Below are 15,412 nucleotides of genomic sequence, written 5' to 3'. Positions count from 1 at the left end.
TGTAAGATTTCAAGCTACAAAATCACTCTTTAATACTTCAATCAATTCTTCCTTCCTCTAAACACTTGATGAAACAAATAAGGAATGAAGGAAGAAGATCAGTGCTTCCCATATACACATGAACATAGTAGCGACACAAATCAAGGGAAGGAAGCAAGCCAACAGTGACATAAGGAAAGAGAAAGAAGAACATCAACAGAACCATCATGGCAGTGGCATATCTCAACCCACACCCATTGATGACGAACAAGACAGTGAAGGAAGGAGGAGGAGGGCGATAATGGAAGACAAGCCCTCCCTCTCCCCCTCTCTCTCGTGTTCTGGAATGATCAAGAATGAGGAAGGAAAGGAATGAAAATAGAGGTTGCGTGCGGACAATTGAGCTCTTAATTTTGTCTCTGTTGTATTTTTTAAGGACAGAATGGTAATTTAATAAGGCTGAGATTGAAAAAAAATAAAACTCCTTCTCCTTGCATTGCTAGGACTCAAGCTCAGCACCTAATAGAAGAATCATCAGCATGATTTATGCTAGACCAACTGCCCTTTTTGATATGTTTAATAAAAAAATTAATGAAGTATTTTTTTACATATCTTATCATAAATTATAATTTTTCTAAAATTATTGGTTATTGCAATAATTTTTTGTTAAATGTGAATACGCACTTATTCATTAATGAATAACCACTTGTTTAGACATGATTATAATGTCTACCTTGACACTACCAGCACACTTAACATGCAAGGAAAATTATAAGTTATCAAGTCTCTAAATTTGCCCTAACAATGAAGGGTTTAAAAAATAAACTTATCTAGTTTTGAAAACAATTTGGATAAAAAAAAAGCTCTTTAGATACATGTTTGTGATTAAACAATAAGTTTATATATACGACTAAAGCAAAAAGGAATATAAAATCATATCACAGAAGCAAATAATGGCAAAAAAGATTATTTTCACCCATGTAAGTACATATGTCACGGCTTCTTATTTCAGCTTTGTGCCATGTGCTATGAAATATCATTATATGCCACAGTGCACATGATAGTAGAGTACTGTCATGACAGTTCGCTTGAGATAACTTCTAACATGCGCTATTTTCATATACAATGTTCGATTAAAGTGATTAAAACTCCAACATAAAACTTATTCAATAATCTAAATAATGACGCAAGTTTCATCTCAACTCGATATCTCATTTAAAAATTGAATACCTAAATGCCAAATAACCTCTTTTATGTCATTTACAAGCATTCAAGTGCCCTAACCACTAAACTCATGCCATTAACTACAATTAGGGCTTCAACCATGTTCAGTTGACCAATATATATCTAATTAAACAATTATATCAATTATCACACATTTCAAATCAAATCTTGCCACTCAAATGTCCCAATTTCTCATAAATAAGGTCACACTACATATTTACATATAATCTATCCCCGGGCCAAATTCTCTACAATATATCAATCTAAAACAAACTAATCATGTACTTATACTAATATCTTAGCTCTCTTATCACATGCTTCGCAAACACACACATCCAGGCTGAAATACCCACGATATCAACTCATACAAGTACAACCAAAAATACATATGCTTTTCTAGCTGGCAATTTGCAACTATATACAAATATGTGTTCATTACACAATTCAAAATAGCAAGGCATTACAATATCAATTTGACTATCATTAACCTGGCTCTTTTCTTTGTTTCCTATCTATCTTTGAACCTAGAAAGTAGAAACAATAGAGTGAGACAAAGTTCCAGCAACCAAGATAATTCATATGTTACATTCTTACAAGCTAATAAGTGGTATGAATAACCTGATCACTTTAATTCTTTTATTATCAAAAAGGTTACCCGTGGCAACTCTTACAACTCCAACAGTTACTTCAACTTCAAAGGTTTCAATTTACGAAGTCTACAACATTTAAGTACTATATGTTATTTTCCCAATTTAACGTAAGTACTTAATAGCACAATTAAGCTAAACTTATAAACTTCTAACTTCTATCATTGGACAATTTTAAGTTCTAACCAACCTTTACAAGCTTCACATAGCTTCTATTATCCCAACTAACACCAATATAAGATTCTCCTACTTCAAACCTTTAATTTGAGGCTAGAATTTATCCAAAACCCAAAGCTCAATCAACAAACACCAATCTAGATACATGGACTTGATTTAACTCTTAACAGCCCTACAATGATTATTGGGCTTGATAAAAACCTTCAATTAACTCAAAATTCATTTGTCTTGTATCTCAAATCAAGAGAAAATAGAGTAGATCAAGAAGTGAAGGACATATAAAGCTTACCAAAAAGATGATAGGTGAGAACTAACTTTCTAGCGCTTGAAAATTGATGCCTAACAGAACTCTCCCCTCTTCCTTTCGTGTTCTCTATTTTTTCTATTCTTTTCCCCTTATTTCATACCCAACCATGACCTTTTAATCTGGTTTTTGCACGGTGCATGGTGTGGTGAGCTAACTATCACTTTAGCTCACCCATCTTGACTTGATCCAATCTAACTTTCATTTTAGCCTGATTATAAAGTTGTTTAATGATCCAAGATGATAATTAAAAACTTAGAATCATAATTAACTCAATTAATCTACTAACTTACTAAATTATCCTTTAATTAATAGTTAGATTTCATATTTAAAACTTGGGATGTTATGCTAAACTTGTCTCTTCCCACAACCAAGCTTTTTCAAATTATTGAACTTGTCAAATAGTGACTGACTTTTTATTAAATGTTAATGAGTATTGGTTAGTTAATTAATTAATTAATGGCTACTTGTTGAAACATGATTTTTACTTGTCCTTTCTCACAATCAAATTCTTTCAAATTCTTGAACCTGTCAATTAGTAAATGACTTCTTATTAAATATAAATGAATATTTGTTAATTAACAAATGTTTATTTGTTGAAACATGATCTACATTTTTTCCTTCACACAACCAAATTCTTTCATATCATTAGACTTGTTAATTAGTAAATGACTTTTTGTTAAATACAAATAGATACTTATTAATTAATGAATGGTTACTTGTTGAAATGCAATATACAATTATTCCCTTTTAAGATCAAATTTTTTTATATTTTTGAACTTGTTAATAGACAAATAATTTTTTGTTAAATATGAATAAGTATTTGTTGATTTACAAATGACTATTTATTAATTAAAAAAAAGATAATGGTGTTATATTATATTTTCATCTAAACTTATTTTTAATACAGTCTTCTAATTCTATAATGATATTTTAAAATTTTTAATTTTTAATTAATATTAAATGCCTTCAACTGTCCTCGAATGATATTTTTCTTAGATTATATTTAGATAGATAACATTTTAATGGTAATAATTTAACTGCAAACCCCATACTCGAAAGCCCAGATTTTGACCTGCCTTTACGGCTTTACCAGTTGCAACGACTCCCGAACCTCTTCCCCCAGTTATTTCATGGGACCTACAGCTAAATGCGTCTCTCCTTGATCAAATTTGCTTCTTTGATTTTCTATCTCTCTTTTGGATTTTCTGGGTTCTTCATTCCCTCTTGTTGCAGAAGCATGGGTTACAAAAACGATCTGTACGTCCCTCTATCCCTTGGGAAGTTCGATTTGATTTTGTTAATTTTTCTCGTCTTTTCTTAACTTTTACGTACCGAGGTGAGGATGGAGAACCATTCATGGACTATGATGAGGTGCAACCCTATCGTGAGCTCTCTTCCGAACAGAGAAGATGGGGTCGACGCTGGGGGCAGTTGATGAGGGAGACAGAGGAAGACGGAAGAACTCACGACTGTGGAGGGGAGGAGCTTGCCGACTCTTGGTGAGCAGAAGGACAAGATGGGAAATGGTCTGAATCGATTCTCAGATGGAAAAAAAAGTGGCTTGTTCTATTCATAAACCCAGAAAATTTGGACTTGTTCTATTCAAGACGGGGGCTTTCTTTTGATTCTGGTAAGCAGCAAGTTTTACAGGTAATAAATGTGATGAAGCAATGTAATTCCTTCACGGCACAAGTATGCAACTCCCCTCCAACGACACAATGATTGCAAGGGAATTCAAACCAAAGGAAAACTGCAAGTTTTCTCAGCTGGAAAGCAAGCTTTTCCTTTCTGTTTTGGACTTAGACACGAACTCTATTGAAGCAACCCAGTGGGGTATATAAAAAGGCGACCAGGCTGTCATCATGAGAGCGTGTACGAAGCTATCATCGTTACCAATCATGGCTTCTCACATTACTGTTGCCTTTGAAATGCTCTTGTTTTGCCTGTGTTTGGGAATGGCATGTTCCGTTGACTTCAATTTCCCTGCCCTTTTCAACTTCGGTGATTCCAACTCGGACACAGGTGATTTTGCCGCTGGAATGGGCTTTCAACCTCCCTTGCCCAATGGCCAGACTTTCTTCAAAACCCCATCTGGCAGGTTCTCTGACGGTCGTCTCATACTTGACTTCCTTGGTAAATTTCTCACTCTCACTTTGATTTCAGTTATCTTGACTCTTTGTAATTATGCAATGGACGTTCTGTGTGTTTGGCCAAGCTGCCAACATCTACCCGAACAAAGTGCCAAATTAAATTATGTGCCAAAAAGATGACGAGATCAATGATAAGATTAGAAATGAAATTAAGGGTTAAAGTACCAATCTGTTCCTAAAATTTCTTCGAACGTGCATTTAATATATTAAAGTATTTAATGACATAGTTTTGTCTTGATATTTTTCAAACGGTTTTCAAATCTGCCCTTCCGTGATAGAAGCGTTAAGTTAACCATTAACCTACGCTTTTTGACCATCAAGCCTTAACTATGGCAGCCATGTAAGTTTTTCCTCCTCATTCCACCTCACACCACATGCCCATTCATCTTCATCTCGCTGGATTTAGCTATGCAAGCTTTCACCTCTTCCATCCTTCTCTTCAGCGGCACTCTCGCCTCTGGTTCACTCTCCTAGCCTTTTGAGACCCTTCTCTGCACCATTGCCCCTTCTCGTTCTCCTCGCTCTTGACTCTTCTTGGCTCTCCTTGCTCACGCCTCTGATTTGTGTGATTCCCGATTCTCCTTGATCTTGCCCCTAATTTGTGTGATTCGCCGTTCTCGCTCTTGCCTTTGATTTGTGTGATTCTCAGTTCTCCTTCTTGCTCTCGCCTATGATTTGTGTGATCCAGATCATACTTGCAGTTGAGATCAAGGAATCTGAACTCTGAAGAGGGTGAGTCCTTATTGCTGGCGAGTACAAGATCCTTGCATTCTTTGATCTGGGTTGAAGATGAGTTACATACCTGCGTTCATCGATCTAGGTTGAAAATGAGTCGCATCCCTGCACTATGTGCTTATTTGATTTTTTCTTCTTTAATCGTGGCTTTGGTTTTACTGGTGGCTTTGGTTTTGCCTTTTTCGACTTTGGCGTTGTTTTTGTTGGTAGGTTTGATTTTGCTGATGTGCCCTTGAACTATTTTGTAAAATTTTTGCTTTGATTTTGCTGGTGCTGCTTTGCCTTCTTCAATTTTTTTTTTTTTACAGTGATTCATAATTATTGCCTTCCATCTTCATACCCCATATTTGATTCCTGGCGCTGAGATTTTTTTTGTTTTTCAAACTTCCATGGATTGATTTGATTCCTGGCAATGTGATTTTGATTTTTAATTTGATTTTGTTTGTTCAAACTTGGCCCCAATAAAGATTTTCATTTCTTGTTTGATTTTATTTATTCATTTATTCAATGAATTGATTCAATTCTTAGCACTGTGATTTTAATTTTTAATTTGATTTTGTTTGTTTAAACTTGAACCCCCTTAAAGATTTTCATTTCTTATTTGATTTTGTTTGTTCATTTGTGGTCTGCATTATAGTTGTTTCATTTTTGGGAAGATGATGAAAAAATGAAGGAAAGAGTAAATAATTGAACATGTGGCCATTTTTCTTTAATTCACATTTAGATATGAAATCTCACGTGAATTGGCGGTTAGATATTTAACGGGCAAAAAGTTAAAATAAACAGTCAACCTAGTCAAATCGTTAGCCCGTGAAAAATTTGTATTGTTTTGAAAAACATTAGGACAAAATTACAACGTTAAATATTTTATGATAACAGCTGCATCTCTTAAAAAACTTTAAGGTTAAATTTGTATTTTAATTTTAAAATTAATATAACTTTATAGGAGTCTTCTTCTTTCCTTTGAGAGAAGCCTTCTCTGCTTCTCCTTTGATGCGAAATAAATTTGGATGATCTAGATTTAATTTTTTTATTTTTTTTTTTTTAATTTATATTTTTAAAATAAAAAATACATAAAAATTCTAAAAATTTTTAACAAATATGTTTATAAATTTGATAGTCTAGATTTAATATAGATGCTCTAAATTTAATATAAAAAATTTAAATAACTTTTTAAATATATTTTGAATAATTTAAATATATTTTGAACAGAACAGTAAATTTATAAAAAAATTTAATACTAAATTTAAAGCATTTATATTAAATTTGGACTGTTAGATTGTTAAGTATATTTATTAAAAAAATTTATAATTTTATATATTTTTTATTTTAAAAATATAAATTAAAAATAAAAATATAAAAATATTAAATTTAAACTGTTTAGATTAAAATCAACCATTCAGGTTGAGCTTTTACCTCAAATGAGAGGTTGAGGAACTTCTCTCCTAGTCCAACTTTATAGATGTTGGAACCGACCGTATCAGATGCAGGAAAACGTCATTTTGCTTCTTAACGCATCATCTCATTCTTCCAAGTGACGTTTCCTGTTGGATACCCCTGGGCCCCATAATTGAAAGGTATGATCCACCCAACGGACATATGTGAATGAGTTATGAATAGATGAAGATTTGAAACACAAGCAACAAACCAGAAACCTAGTGGCCCCTCCTTGCAAATCCTCAACAGCCATGGCAACCAACAAGTGCGTCCTTGGCATTCTCTCCATCATCTCTTTCTCTCTAACTTTTACCAAATCCATGAACTTGCACTTCCCAGCGGTTTTCAATTTCGGCGACTCCAATTCTGATACTGGTACCCTTATTGCCGCTGGGATCGAGAGCCTCTATCCTCCCAATGGACAGACTGACTTCAAAGTACCGTCCGGGAGATACTGTGATGGCCGTCTTGTCATTGATTTCCTCTGTAATCTTTTTGATAATGCTATCTGACAAAAGCATGCTTGCCCTGTTTCCATAGAGTTTCACGTGCTTCATGGTTTATTATTGCAGTGGATGCGATGGACTTGCCGTTCCTAAATGCATATCTGGATTCGGTGGGGGTTCCAAATTTTCGAAAAGGTTGCAACTTTGCAGCCGCTGGCTCAACTATCCTTCCAGCCACTGCGTCATCCATCTGCCCATTCTCGTTTGGAGTTCAGGTCAATCAATTTTTCCGATTCAAAGCTCGGGTTCTTGAATTGCTCGATAAAGGTATCTCATTATAGCAATCAGATATTTTGTTCAACAATCAAACCGCATGAACATTTAATCTCATTCCTCTATTCAGGTAAGAAATTTGAAAGGTACGTTCCAGCAGAGGAGTATTTTCAGAAAGGGTTGTATATGTTTGATATAGGCCAGAACGATCTTGCTGGGGCATTCTATTCAAAAACACTGGACCAGATACTCTCTTCAATTCCAACAATCCTGTTAGAATTTGAAACTGGAATAAGGGTTGGTGTTGTTGCGTCTTACAAGTCATTGATGAGTTGTCAGATCTCTCTCTTTGAAAAAAATCGAATGCTCACTCTGCCTTCACTTGTATTGGTATTGTAGAGACTGTATGACCAGGGGGCGAGGTATTTTTGGATACACAACACAGGTCCTCTGGGATGCTTGGCTCAGAATATCGCCAAATTTGGAACCGATCCGTCAAAGCTTGACGAGCTAGGATGCGTTGCTTCACACAACCAAGCCGCTAAAACCTTCAATCTACAGCTTCATGCTTTCTGTGCGAAATTGCAGGGCCAATATCCTGATGCGAATATCACATTTGTTGACATCTTCACCATAAAATCAAACCTCATTGCAAACTACTCTAAATATGGTGAGTACGTCAGCATAATGTGATTTTACCTTGTCAATTGCACTCAAGTGATTATATAGAATGTGAGGCGGAACAGTAGTTTATGAGATCGACCTTTTTGCAGGTTTTGAACAACCTCTGATGGCGTGCTGTGGATATGGAGGTCCACCACTTAACTATGACAGTCGATCGCATGTGGGCAAACGAAGGTGATCAACGCAACCACTATCACAGCGAAAGGTTGCACCGATAGTAGTGAGTATGTGAACTGGGATGGGATTCATTACACTGAGGCTGCAAATCAGTATGTGGCGTCCCAAATTCTTACCGGGAAGTACTCGGATCCTCCTTTCCCAGACAAAATGCCTTTCCTTCTCAAGCTCAAGTTCTGAATACTGATATTCTTGTATACATGATTATTTGATTCTTTCTTTACTGGTGTCTTGAAATCCGCACATAATTGTAGACCTTGAAATTCGAAATCAAGCCCTCATCAATGAATTTCTATCTCCAAGGGGTTATATGAGTTTACGAGTTACTCAACTGTAACTTGTTATTCTTACATTTTCACTTTCTCACTCTCAACTGTAACTTCAATTACAACTGAATTTGATGAAGTTTGGACGCTAAAGCCTGGAATTGTGGCACAGCAAATAGCAATGACTAACGAGAGACTCAATATCCGACCGACCCCAAAAAAAAAAAAAAAAAAAAACAAGAGACTCTATAATCGTCATCTCAGAGACTAACTGGAATTGTTTTCGGCCTTGATCAGAGGAACTGTTTGGGCCTGGTCTGCTTCTGTCCTTTTCCCTCACCCTCCCAAGTCCAAATTGCTGGTTCTACGCTTTCTCCATTAATTATATTTGTTGTTATTAGTTATTAGTATTATTCATTGATATCCATTATTGATGATTGATGATTGGTCACATATTCCGGGTACATTAGTTAACAAGGGGTATGAAATGTGACACTGATCCATATCCCAAAAACCTTTTGAAGACATGTGGACCAAGGAGGAGGAGGGTATATTCACTTTGTTTCCTTCAATTATTAGCGCCTTTGTTTTCTTTTTTTAAAATCATTTCCTGTTTTGGAGCGATTGTCCCTGCATTTATACTCACTCTACCCCCTCCTTTTGCTTTATTCTATTCAATCAAAACCAATCACTGTCTCCCTGTTTCATTCATTCATAACTCTGCCTCGGACTCCATTCTACACCGCCATGATTCAAGCCTAACACGTAATCCTGCATCTCTTTTTGTATTTTCCTGGCCTCTAAAAACACTTGGCTCCAGCCTCTTGCTTCTCACAGGGAGAAACAACGAATATGAAATGATAGGACAGAGGTAGAGGCAGAAATTTGGGGTGGAATCTTGAAGGCTATGTTACCCCGCAGTAGAACAAGAAGATAGAAACAAAGAGAGGCGTAGGGATTGGAATCCTCTCAGCTATATGTATAAACAATGAATAGAATAGAATAGAAATATGATTTTGCAGCGCTGTGCAAACATACGCTGACCCTCGCGATTCATGTGAAATCTGATATTAAACTAACGGGGAAACCCTACCAAATTAATATTCCAAACCACGCCTCAATCAATCTCCAAATCATCTAATCATATAATATCGCCTCATCTCTTACCTTTCTATGTATGGTTACTGCTACTTTTTCTTATTAATGTATAGCAAACTCGTATTGACAGTATTTAATATAAGAAGCTGCAAGTATATCCGCAACTTGCTCGCTAACTTACTTGCAACTCTTAGCTTCTTTTCTGAAGTTGGTAATATAAATAAAGCGATGAATAACAACAACAACAACAATAAAAGTTTTAGTTAAGTAGATAGAATAAAGAAACAAGGTTCGTGCTTGGGTGATGTAGTAAACGGCAAATAAATTAGGTTTCCAAGGACATGTACTGTGTAATAGGCAGTGGCGGAACCAAGACTTAAAGTCATAGCTCAATTTAAAAAATAATATAATAAATTTAAAAAATGCAATAACATAAATAAAATTATGCATATTTTAATTTGGGAAAAAAATATAATATGGATTTGTTTGGACAAAAATGTGTTGAAAACTGTTGCCAAAAGGATGACTTAATTTGTTTTCCTTGAATTTTATTACTCCCTCCGTTCAAAAATATAAGACATTTTTTGAAGAGTTAGATGTTAAAAAATATAAGGCATTTTTATTCTTTCGAGTGTAATTATCGTCTTTTTTTTAAAGTACTCCTATTGATGATGACTTTATATTTATTGTAAGATGTTTAATAGGAGTAAATATAAAAATATAAAATTAGTTTGAAAGTATGTAATTACTTTATTGAAGAGCAAGATTTAATTAAAAATACTTTATATTTTTTAATGGAGGGAATATAAAATAAAAAACTCTTAATCCATTTCTAATGAGTATAATTTTTTTGGTTTAAATTTATGGAATATGAATTGAAATATCATTTATTTAAAAAATTTTCAAACCCAAATATTTTTCATCAAATCTAGAGAGTTCAAAATTCTAAATTTAGGGGTGCAATATTGTAATGATAACATACCATATATGCAATTTTCTCCATGTGTGCAGGTGCATTTGCCTCCCACACACATATTTATAGCTCTGCTATTGAGTGGTGGAGTCAAATAGCAAGATAATTTAATGAAAAAATTAATAATTTTAAAAAATAAAAATTATATTAAAATTAAGATTGTAATAATATGAGTAGATTGATTATCATTTTTTATTTTAAAATTATATTGAATATGTTAATATGGTATTTTATGTAAATAGGCTTTTCATATCTTATTTTGATTATTAGAATATTACATATTTAATAAGATTCTAAATCTAAATATTTTTTATTTAATTTAAAAGGTACACAAGATTAAAATGAGAGGGTGCATTTACCACCCACTCTTATGATAATGTAACTCCACCACTAGTAAGATAGTAATGCCTCAAGCTATGTTCCGTCTTATTCTCAGGGCTCGTTTGAATTTTAATTGGACATAATTGATTGACATGATTAATTTTAATTTTAATTAATTATATTATAATATAATCTATTGGATACTATTTTTTTAAAATTAATTTTAGTCATATAAATTACTATAAAAATATTACTTTTCAAAATTAAATTATTAATAAAGTTGTATTTAATATTATTAAATTTGTTAAACTTTATTTAAGAAATAAAATATATTACTTAAAAATAAAATTGAATTTATAAACAACCTCTAAAAATTTATTTCAAAACGTGATTTTAGCTCAATAATTAACTATCAATTTTTTTGACTGTTTGAATTATTTTTATTAAAATTGATCATTTAATCCAAAAAATCAACTATCAGTTCAATACAAACAGGCTGTCAAGTTGAGTGTTGGACTGTTGGGTGATTTTTTTTTCCTCCATTCAACATACTTGACAAAACTTTGGCCCAAAAAAAACATACTAACAAACTTCAATATAATATTCATTCCTTAAGATTAAATTTGATTGGAGGAAAGGAAGGGATCCCCCAATTGGGGGGACGTTTTGGAAGGAAGGGGAGCAAGCCCTCCACCTCACCAAACAAAGAGCTCCCTTCTTTTTTTTTTGGTAAGTTGGAGTTTTTCTCTCTCCCTTTCAACCAAACAAACCCTATAATAAATAATTTCAATTAAAATTTATTTGTAGAATTTTTAATTTAAATTTAGAATCCATCTCTTTCATGGATAGATATACTCAGTAGGTGAAAGTTCACATGAGATCCATCTCGATTCAATGATCACTAGAGTAAAATATAATTTTACGCATGCAATTGATCATCCAGCTCACTCGCTCTAATCTCGAAAAGCATATATGAAAAAGTTGAGGACAGAATTATGGCTCAATGAGGGAAAAACTTTTTCACCATCACAACCCTCCCCATCACCAAATTAACCCAAAATAAAGTTCTCCCCCCCCCCCCCCACCCTTTTTGAAAAGGAACAATTAACAAGGCACATGTAACTTGATCGTTTTCATTCTGATCCGGAAGATAAATACAACCGGACGACGACCCGATAAAATAAATGAACTTTTTTGAATACCTAGGGATTCGAAAACGAACACCGTACAACTCAACTGGGGACCATTATTTAGCCTTCAATGCGCTAATGATTCGGGTTTTAGTTTTTTTAAAAGACGCACGGCCCCAAAATGGCAGCGGACACAGAAATAAACAAGAAAAAAGAATTCCACGTATACGTACATTCAGATAAATTAATGAAACGATGAGCCTGTTGTTGTGGATGATTGAACTGGTGATTCAGATAACGAGGAGAGTTAAGATGGTAGCAGTTTCTGTTGCGTGAATTGTGGACCTGTAAAAGCTGTTTTTCGCAGCTTTCCCTGCATTCTTACAATCCTTTGACCTTTCGCTGCCGAGTCTACCGTAGCTTTCCGTCTTCTCGATATGTACACAATGCTAGCTTCCAATTTTCCCAACCATTTCTTTTATTCATCTCATCATATATAGCAGAAGAAATTAACTATGGTCTGGATCTGAAGAAGTGCAGCTTAGGAGATATATTCAGTTTTGATAGTGGAGTCCACAATGAAAGCTCAAGTCGTGTAGAATAAAATTCAGATTACCATGGCTGCTGGTTTTGGTTGAGATATGGCCTACCACTGAGCAAAAGCAAGGGTGGGCGGAAATAATCAAACACCCGGGAATGTCTCAGAGTTTCATAGGCTCCAAGCTCCTCCACCCCCACCACAGAGAAAAAAGAGTGCAAAAGTAGCAAGACAGTGAAACTGCAATAATATGTGAGGGGGAATAATCAAAAAACCTTCCTCCATGGAGCCCATCAACGAAAGCAGTTACAGGAGCTGCAATAATTACCAACTACAGTACTGCTCTAGTTCCACATCGAAAACAACAATGAAGAACCACGAGGTCTTGAGGTTAAAAAGACTAAAACAAAGAAAAAAGAGGTCGAGTCATTTAAATTCAAATTGGGTGGCAGCTTCATTAATAATTAGCACAGCAGTGCCTCCCGATGAATACTGTCCATCATCTGAAAGAGAGCCGCGGCTATGTCATCCACCGAACACAGCTTGCAATCATCTTCTACCTGCATGAAATTAATTTCCGTGCATATTTAATTTCGATTAACAACAAACAATGTTCCTTAAAGAAAATTAAACCACACGCACCTTAACACTGAGACAATAGAGGACAATCTGGGCGGTGGTGGTGACGTTTAAGTGCATGATGGTGAGACACATGCTATGCAAGCCGGAGACTATCTTGAGGAGCTGCTTGGGTCGCTTCTGGGATCTTATCTTCAGATTTGCATGGCTCTCCACCATCGTCACTTCTATATCGGCGATCCCGGACTGAATCGCATCGACCTCTGATCCCTCTCCCGCAGGCCCGGAATTACTGTCGCACCTGCCGGAACTCGTAGCCGAGTACTGAGGAAATGCAAAGAACTCGGAAAAAGGCAGCTCTGCAGGAGGACTCGATTCCCACGTCCCCTCTGTCTGTTTCTGAGAACCCAGGAATTGCAGCCTTTGCTCGAGCTCCTTCACGAAGTTAATAGCTCCTCCGATTATAGAAGCCTGGTCACCCTGCACCAATGCAGTTCCGGGTCATTAAAACACTGATTAAACAAGACCCGGGCAGTTGATTCGAGAAATTAACACAAAGTACCCTTTGGACGTAGGAGTCAGGCATCAAAGAGCGAAGAACGGAGAGATAGTCATTCATTTGTTTCCTCCGATTGCGCTCCACGGCAATGTGAGTCATCCGCTGGTTCTCAATTTCTTGCTGATTCTTTCGGGTTTTGGGTCTGCGGCGCTTGGGACGGACCGGAGCAGGAGCAGAATCCAGGAGGTGGGGATGAGTAGGGAGCGAAATGGCGGCATTGGTGGGGTCGGAGGAGGAAGGGTTGGAGAGAGGAACATGGCTGAAGTGGGGTGGGGATGAACAGTCCCAATCTGCAGCATGGAGATGAGGATGGTGATTATTGTGGAGAAAATCAAGAGAGGGATGATGTTGCTGAGAGTCGTCGAGGAACAAGCCAAAGGGGTATAGATTGTCTTTGACGGCATAAGAGAGAGGGTCGGGGGGATAGACCACAGCCTCGAGGACCATGACGACTAAACTCTCCTTGGGGAAGAGATCGGAGGGAAGCGAAGTGAGAATGCACACAAGCACGTTCTTTTCAAGGAGAGGGGCCCTACACCTCACACTCGCACATCATAGAAAAGCTCCATCTTTTGGGTTTATAAAGCCCTTTACCCCTTCCTAGCTCCCAATTAATTTCACAGTGCTTCCTTCCCGTGAATTATTATATTTAACTCAAATCAATGTGAACAATGCCAGTGATTCACCGTCTCAATTATAATCACAGTCCTTACACATGAGTCTTAGTAAATTTTAATATCTTAGCCTAATAATTGTATATAACTTCATGCATTCTTTAAAATTCGTGCAATAGATGTGATATATATGCTTCTGTCTTTGCGTTAAAACTGTGCATATATTTTTTAATCACCTGTATGACTTTAAGTTTGTTATCTTTGAATTCAAAAAACTGTCTAGGTGCATTGGCTAAATCAAATAAAATGACTTTCGCTAATGGGAGTTGTATATAGTGAAAGAGGTTGGTCTCTCACAATATATAATAAATTAAGATTTAAATACTCGCTAAAATAAATGCCCACATTTAATGGCCGACTTTGAATTGACACAAAAATGCCTATAAGCTATCAACAAATAAAGTGGCCTTCCTTTGAAGGATTTCAGTTATGCGCGCTAAAGCGAACGGAATACAAGAGCATATTATTTATTTAATTTTGAACGGAAGAGCATATTATTTATTTGTGCAAGACGCAGGAAATTTCCGTTGGCAGTGAAGGTCTCCTCGTGAGTACGTGTGCGTATAATTTAAAAGCATATTATTATATGTGAAAATAAATTTTGTAGCCGAATAATTTGATATATATTGAAAACACTTGCTGATGACCGCTAGCGTGTGTGGTTGGTGGATACAGGAGTTTGAATAGTAAGTGACGAGTTCGATAAAAGGAGATGGGTTTCAAAACGTACTGATAATTGCATGTCAAACTTCCTTCATTCCTATTTATAAATTATTTTTGCTAACCTCATTAATATTAATATAATAAAAATATAAAAAATAAAATTTTATAAAACTACAAACATAACTCTCAAAAAGTTAATAAATTATATAATATTATTTTTCTGTTTCTCCCTCTCATAATCTTTAAAAATAGTTAAGTCATTTTATTTAAAATAAAATATCATTATTTTGAATACTTTATCTTTTTACAATGTGACCTATAAAGTGGATCGGACGCGTCAAACATTGCTAAGAGAAGTCATTGATAAAATGATTT

At 35.3% G+C, this 15,412-nt stretch overlaps 2 protein-coding genes across 3 annotated transcripts; one reads left to right on the top strand and one right to left on the bottom strand.

Annotated features, from left to right (window-relative positions):
- Nucleotides 1–6,617: 6,617 nt before the first annotated feature.
- Nucleotides 6,618–8,550, top strand: LOC129318167 (GDSL esterase/lipase At1g54790-like). Its single transcript, XM_054962791.1, is given in 6 exon segments — nucleotides 6,618–7,142; nucleotides 7,229–7,429; nucleotides 7,506–7,672; nucleotides 7,775–8,045; nucleotides 8,149–8,211; nucleotides 8,214–8,550. Coding segments are annotated over 6 exon segments (1,140 nt in total). The 5' UTR covers nucleotides 6,618–6,907; the 3' UTR covers nucleotides 8,417–8,550.
- Nucleotides 8,551–12,004: 3,454 nt separating this feature from the next.
- LOC129318175 (transcription factor bHLH94-like) lies at nucleotides 12,005–14,262 on the bottom strand. Of its 2 annotated transcripts, XR_008595188.1 has the most exons (4): nucleotides 13,704–14,262; nucleotides 13,205–13,621; nucleotides 12,891–13,122; nucleotides 12,005–12,802 (listed from the first exon to the last, which is right to left on the bottom strand). XR_008595188.1 is itself a non-coding variant. In XM_054962801.1 (3 exons), the coding sequence occupies exons 1-3, from the start codon at nucleotides 14,145–14,147 to the stop codon at nucleotides 13,027–13,029; spliced, it is 957 nt and encodes a 318-aa protein (XP_054818776.1). In that variant the 5' UTR covers nucleotides 14,148–14,262; the 3' UTR covers nucleotides 12,005–13,026. The 2 variants fall into 2 exon arrangements, 1 of the variants encoding a protein (XP_054818776.1); XM_054962801.1 differs by having other exon boundaries at nucleotides 12,005–13,122.
- Between the last annotated feature and the right edge of the window lie 1,150 nt (nucleotides 14,263–15,412).

This window comes from Prosopis cineraria, unplaced genomic scaffold (assembly GCF_029017545.1).
Source record: "Prosopis cineraria cultivar Desert tree isolate PC_DT_omini unplaced genomic scaffold, ASM2901754v1 PC1, whole genome shotgun sequence".
Lineage (NCBI taxonomy): Eukaryota > Viridiplantae > Streptophyta > Magnoliopsida > Fabales > Fabaceae > Prosopis > Prosopis cineraria.
This window is presented reverse-complemented; position numbering and strand designations above follow the sequence as displayed.

What these genes read in the sequence shown, in the direction of transcription:
- LOC129318175 (XM_054962801.1), bottom strand. Translation starts at nt 14,147, where the DNA reads ATGGTCCTCGAGGCTGTGGTCTATCCCCCCGACCCTCTCTCTTATGCC. An exon ending in CTGACTCCTACGTCCAAAGG is followed by an intron (nt 13,622 to 13,703) that starts GTACTTTGTGTT and finishes GCATTGGTGCAG; the next exon opens with GGTGACCAGGCTTCTATAAT. An exon ending in TCTATTGTCTCAGTGTTAAG is followed by an intron (nt 13,123 to 13,204) that starts GTGCGTGTGGTT and finishes AATTTCATGCAG; the next exon opens with GTAGAAGATGATTGCAAGCT.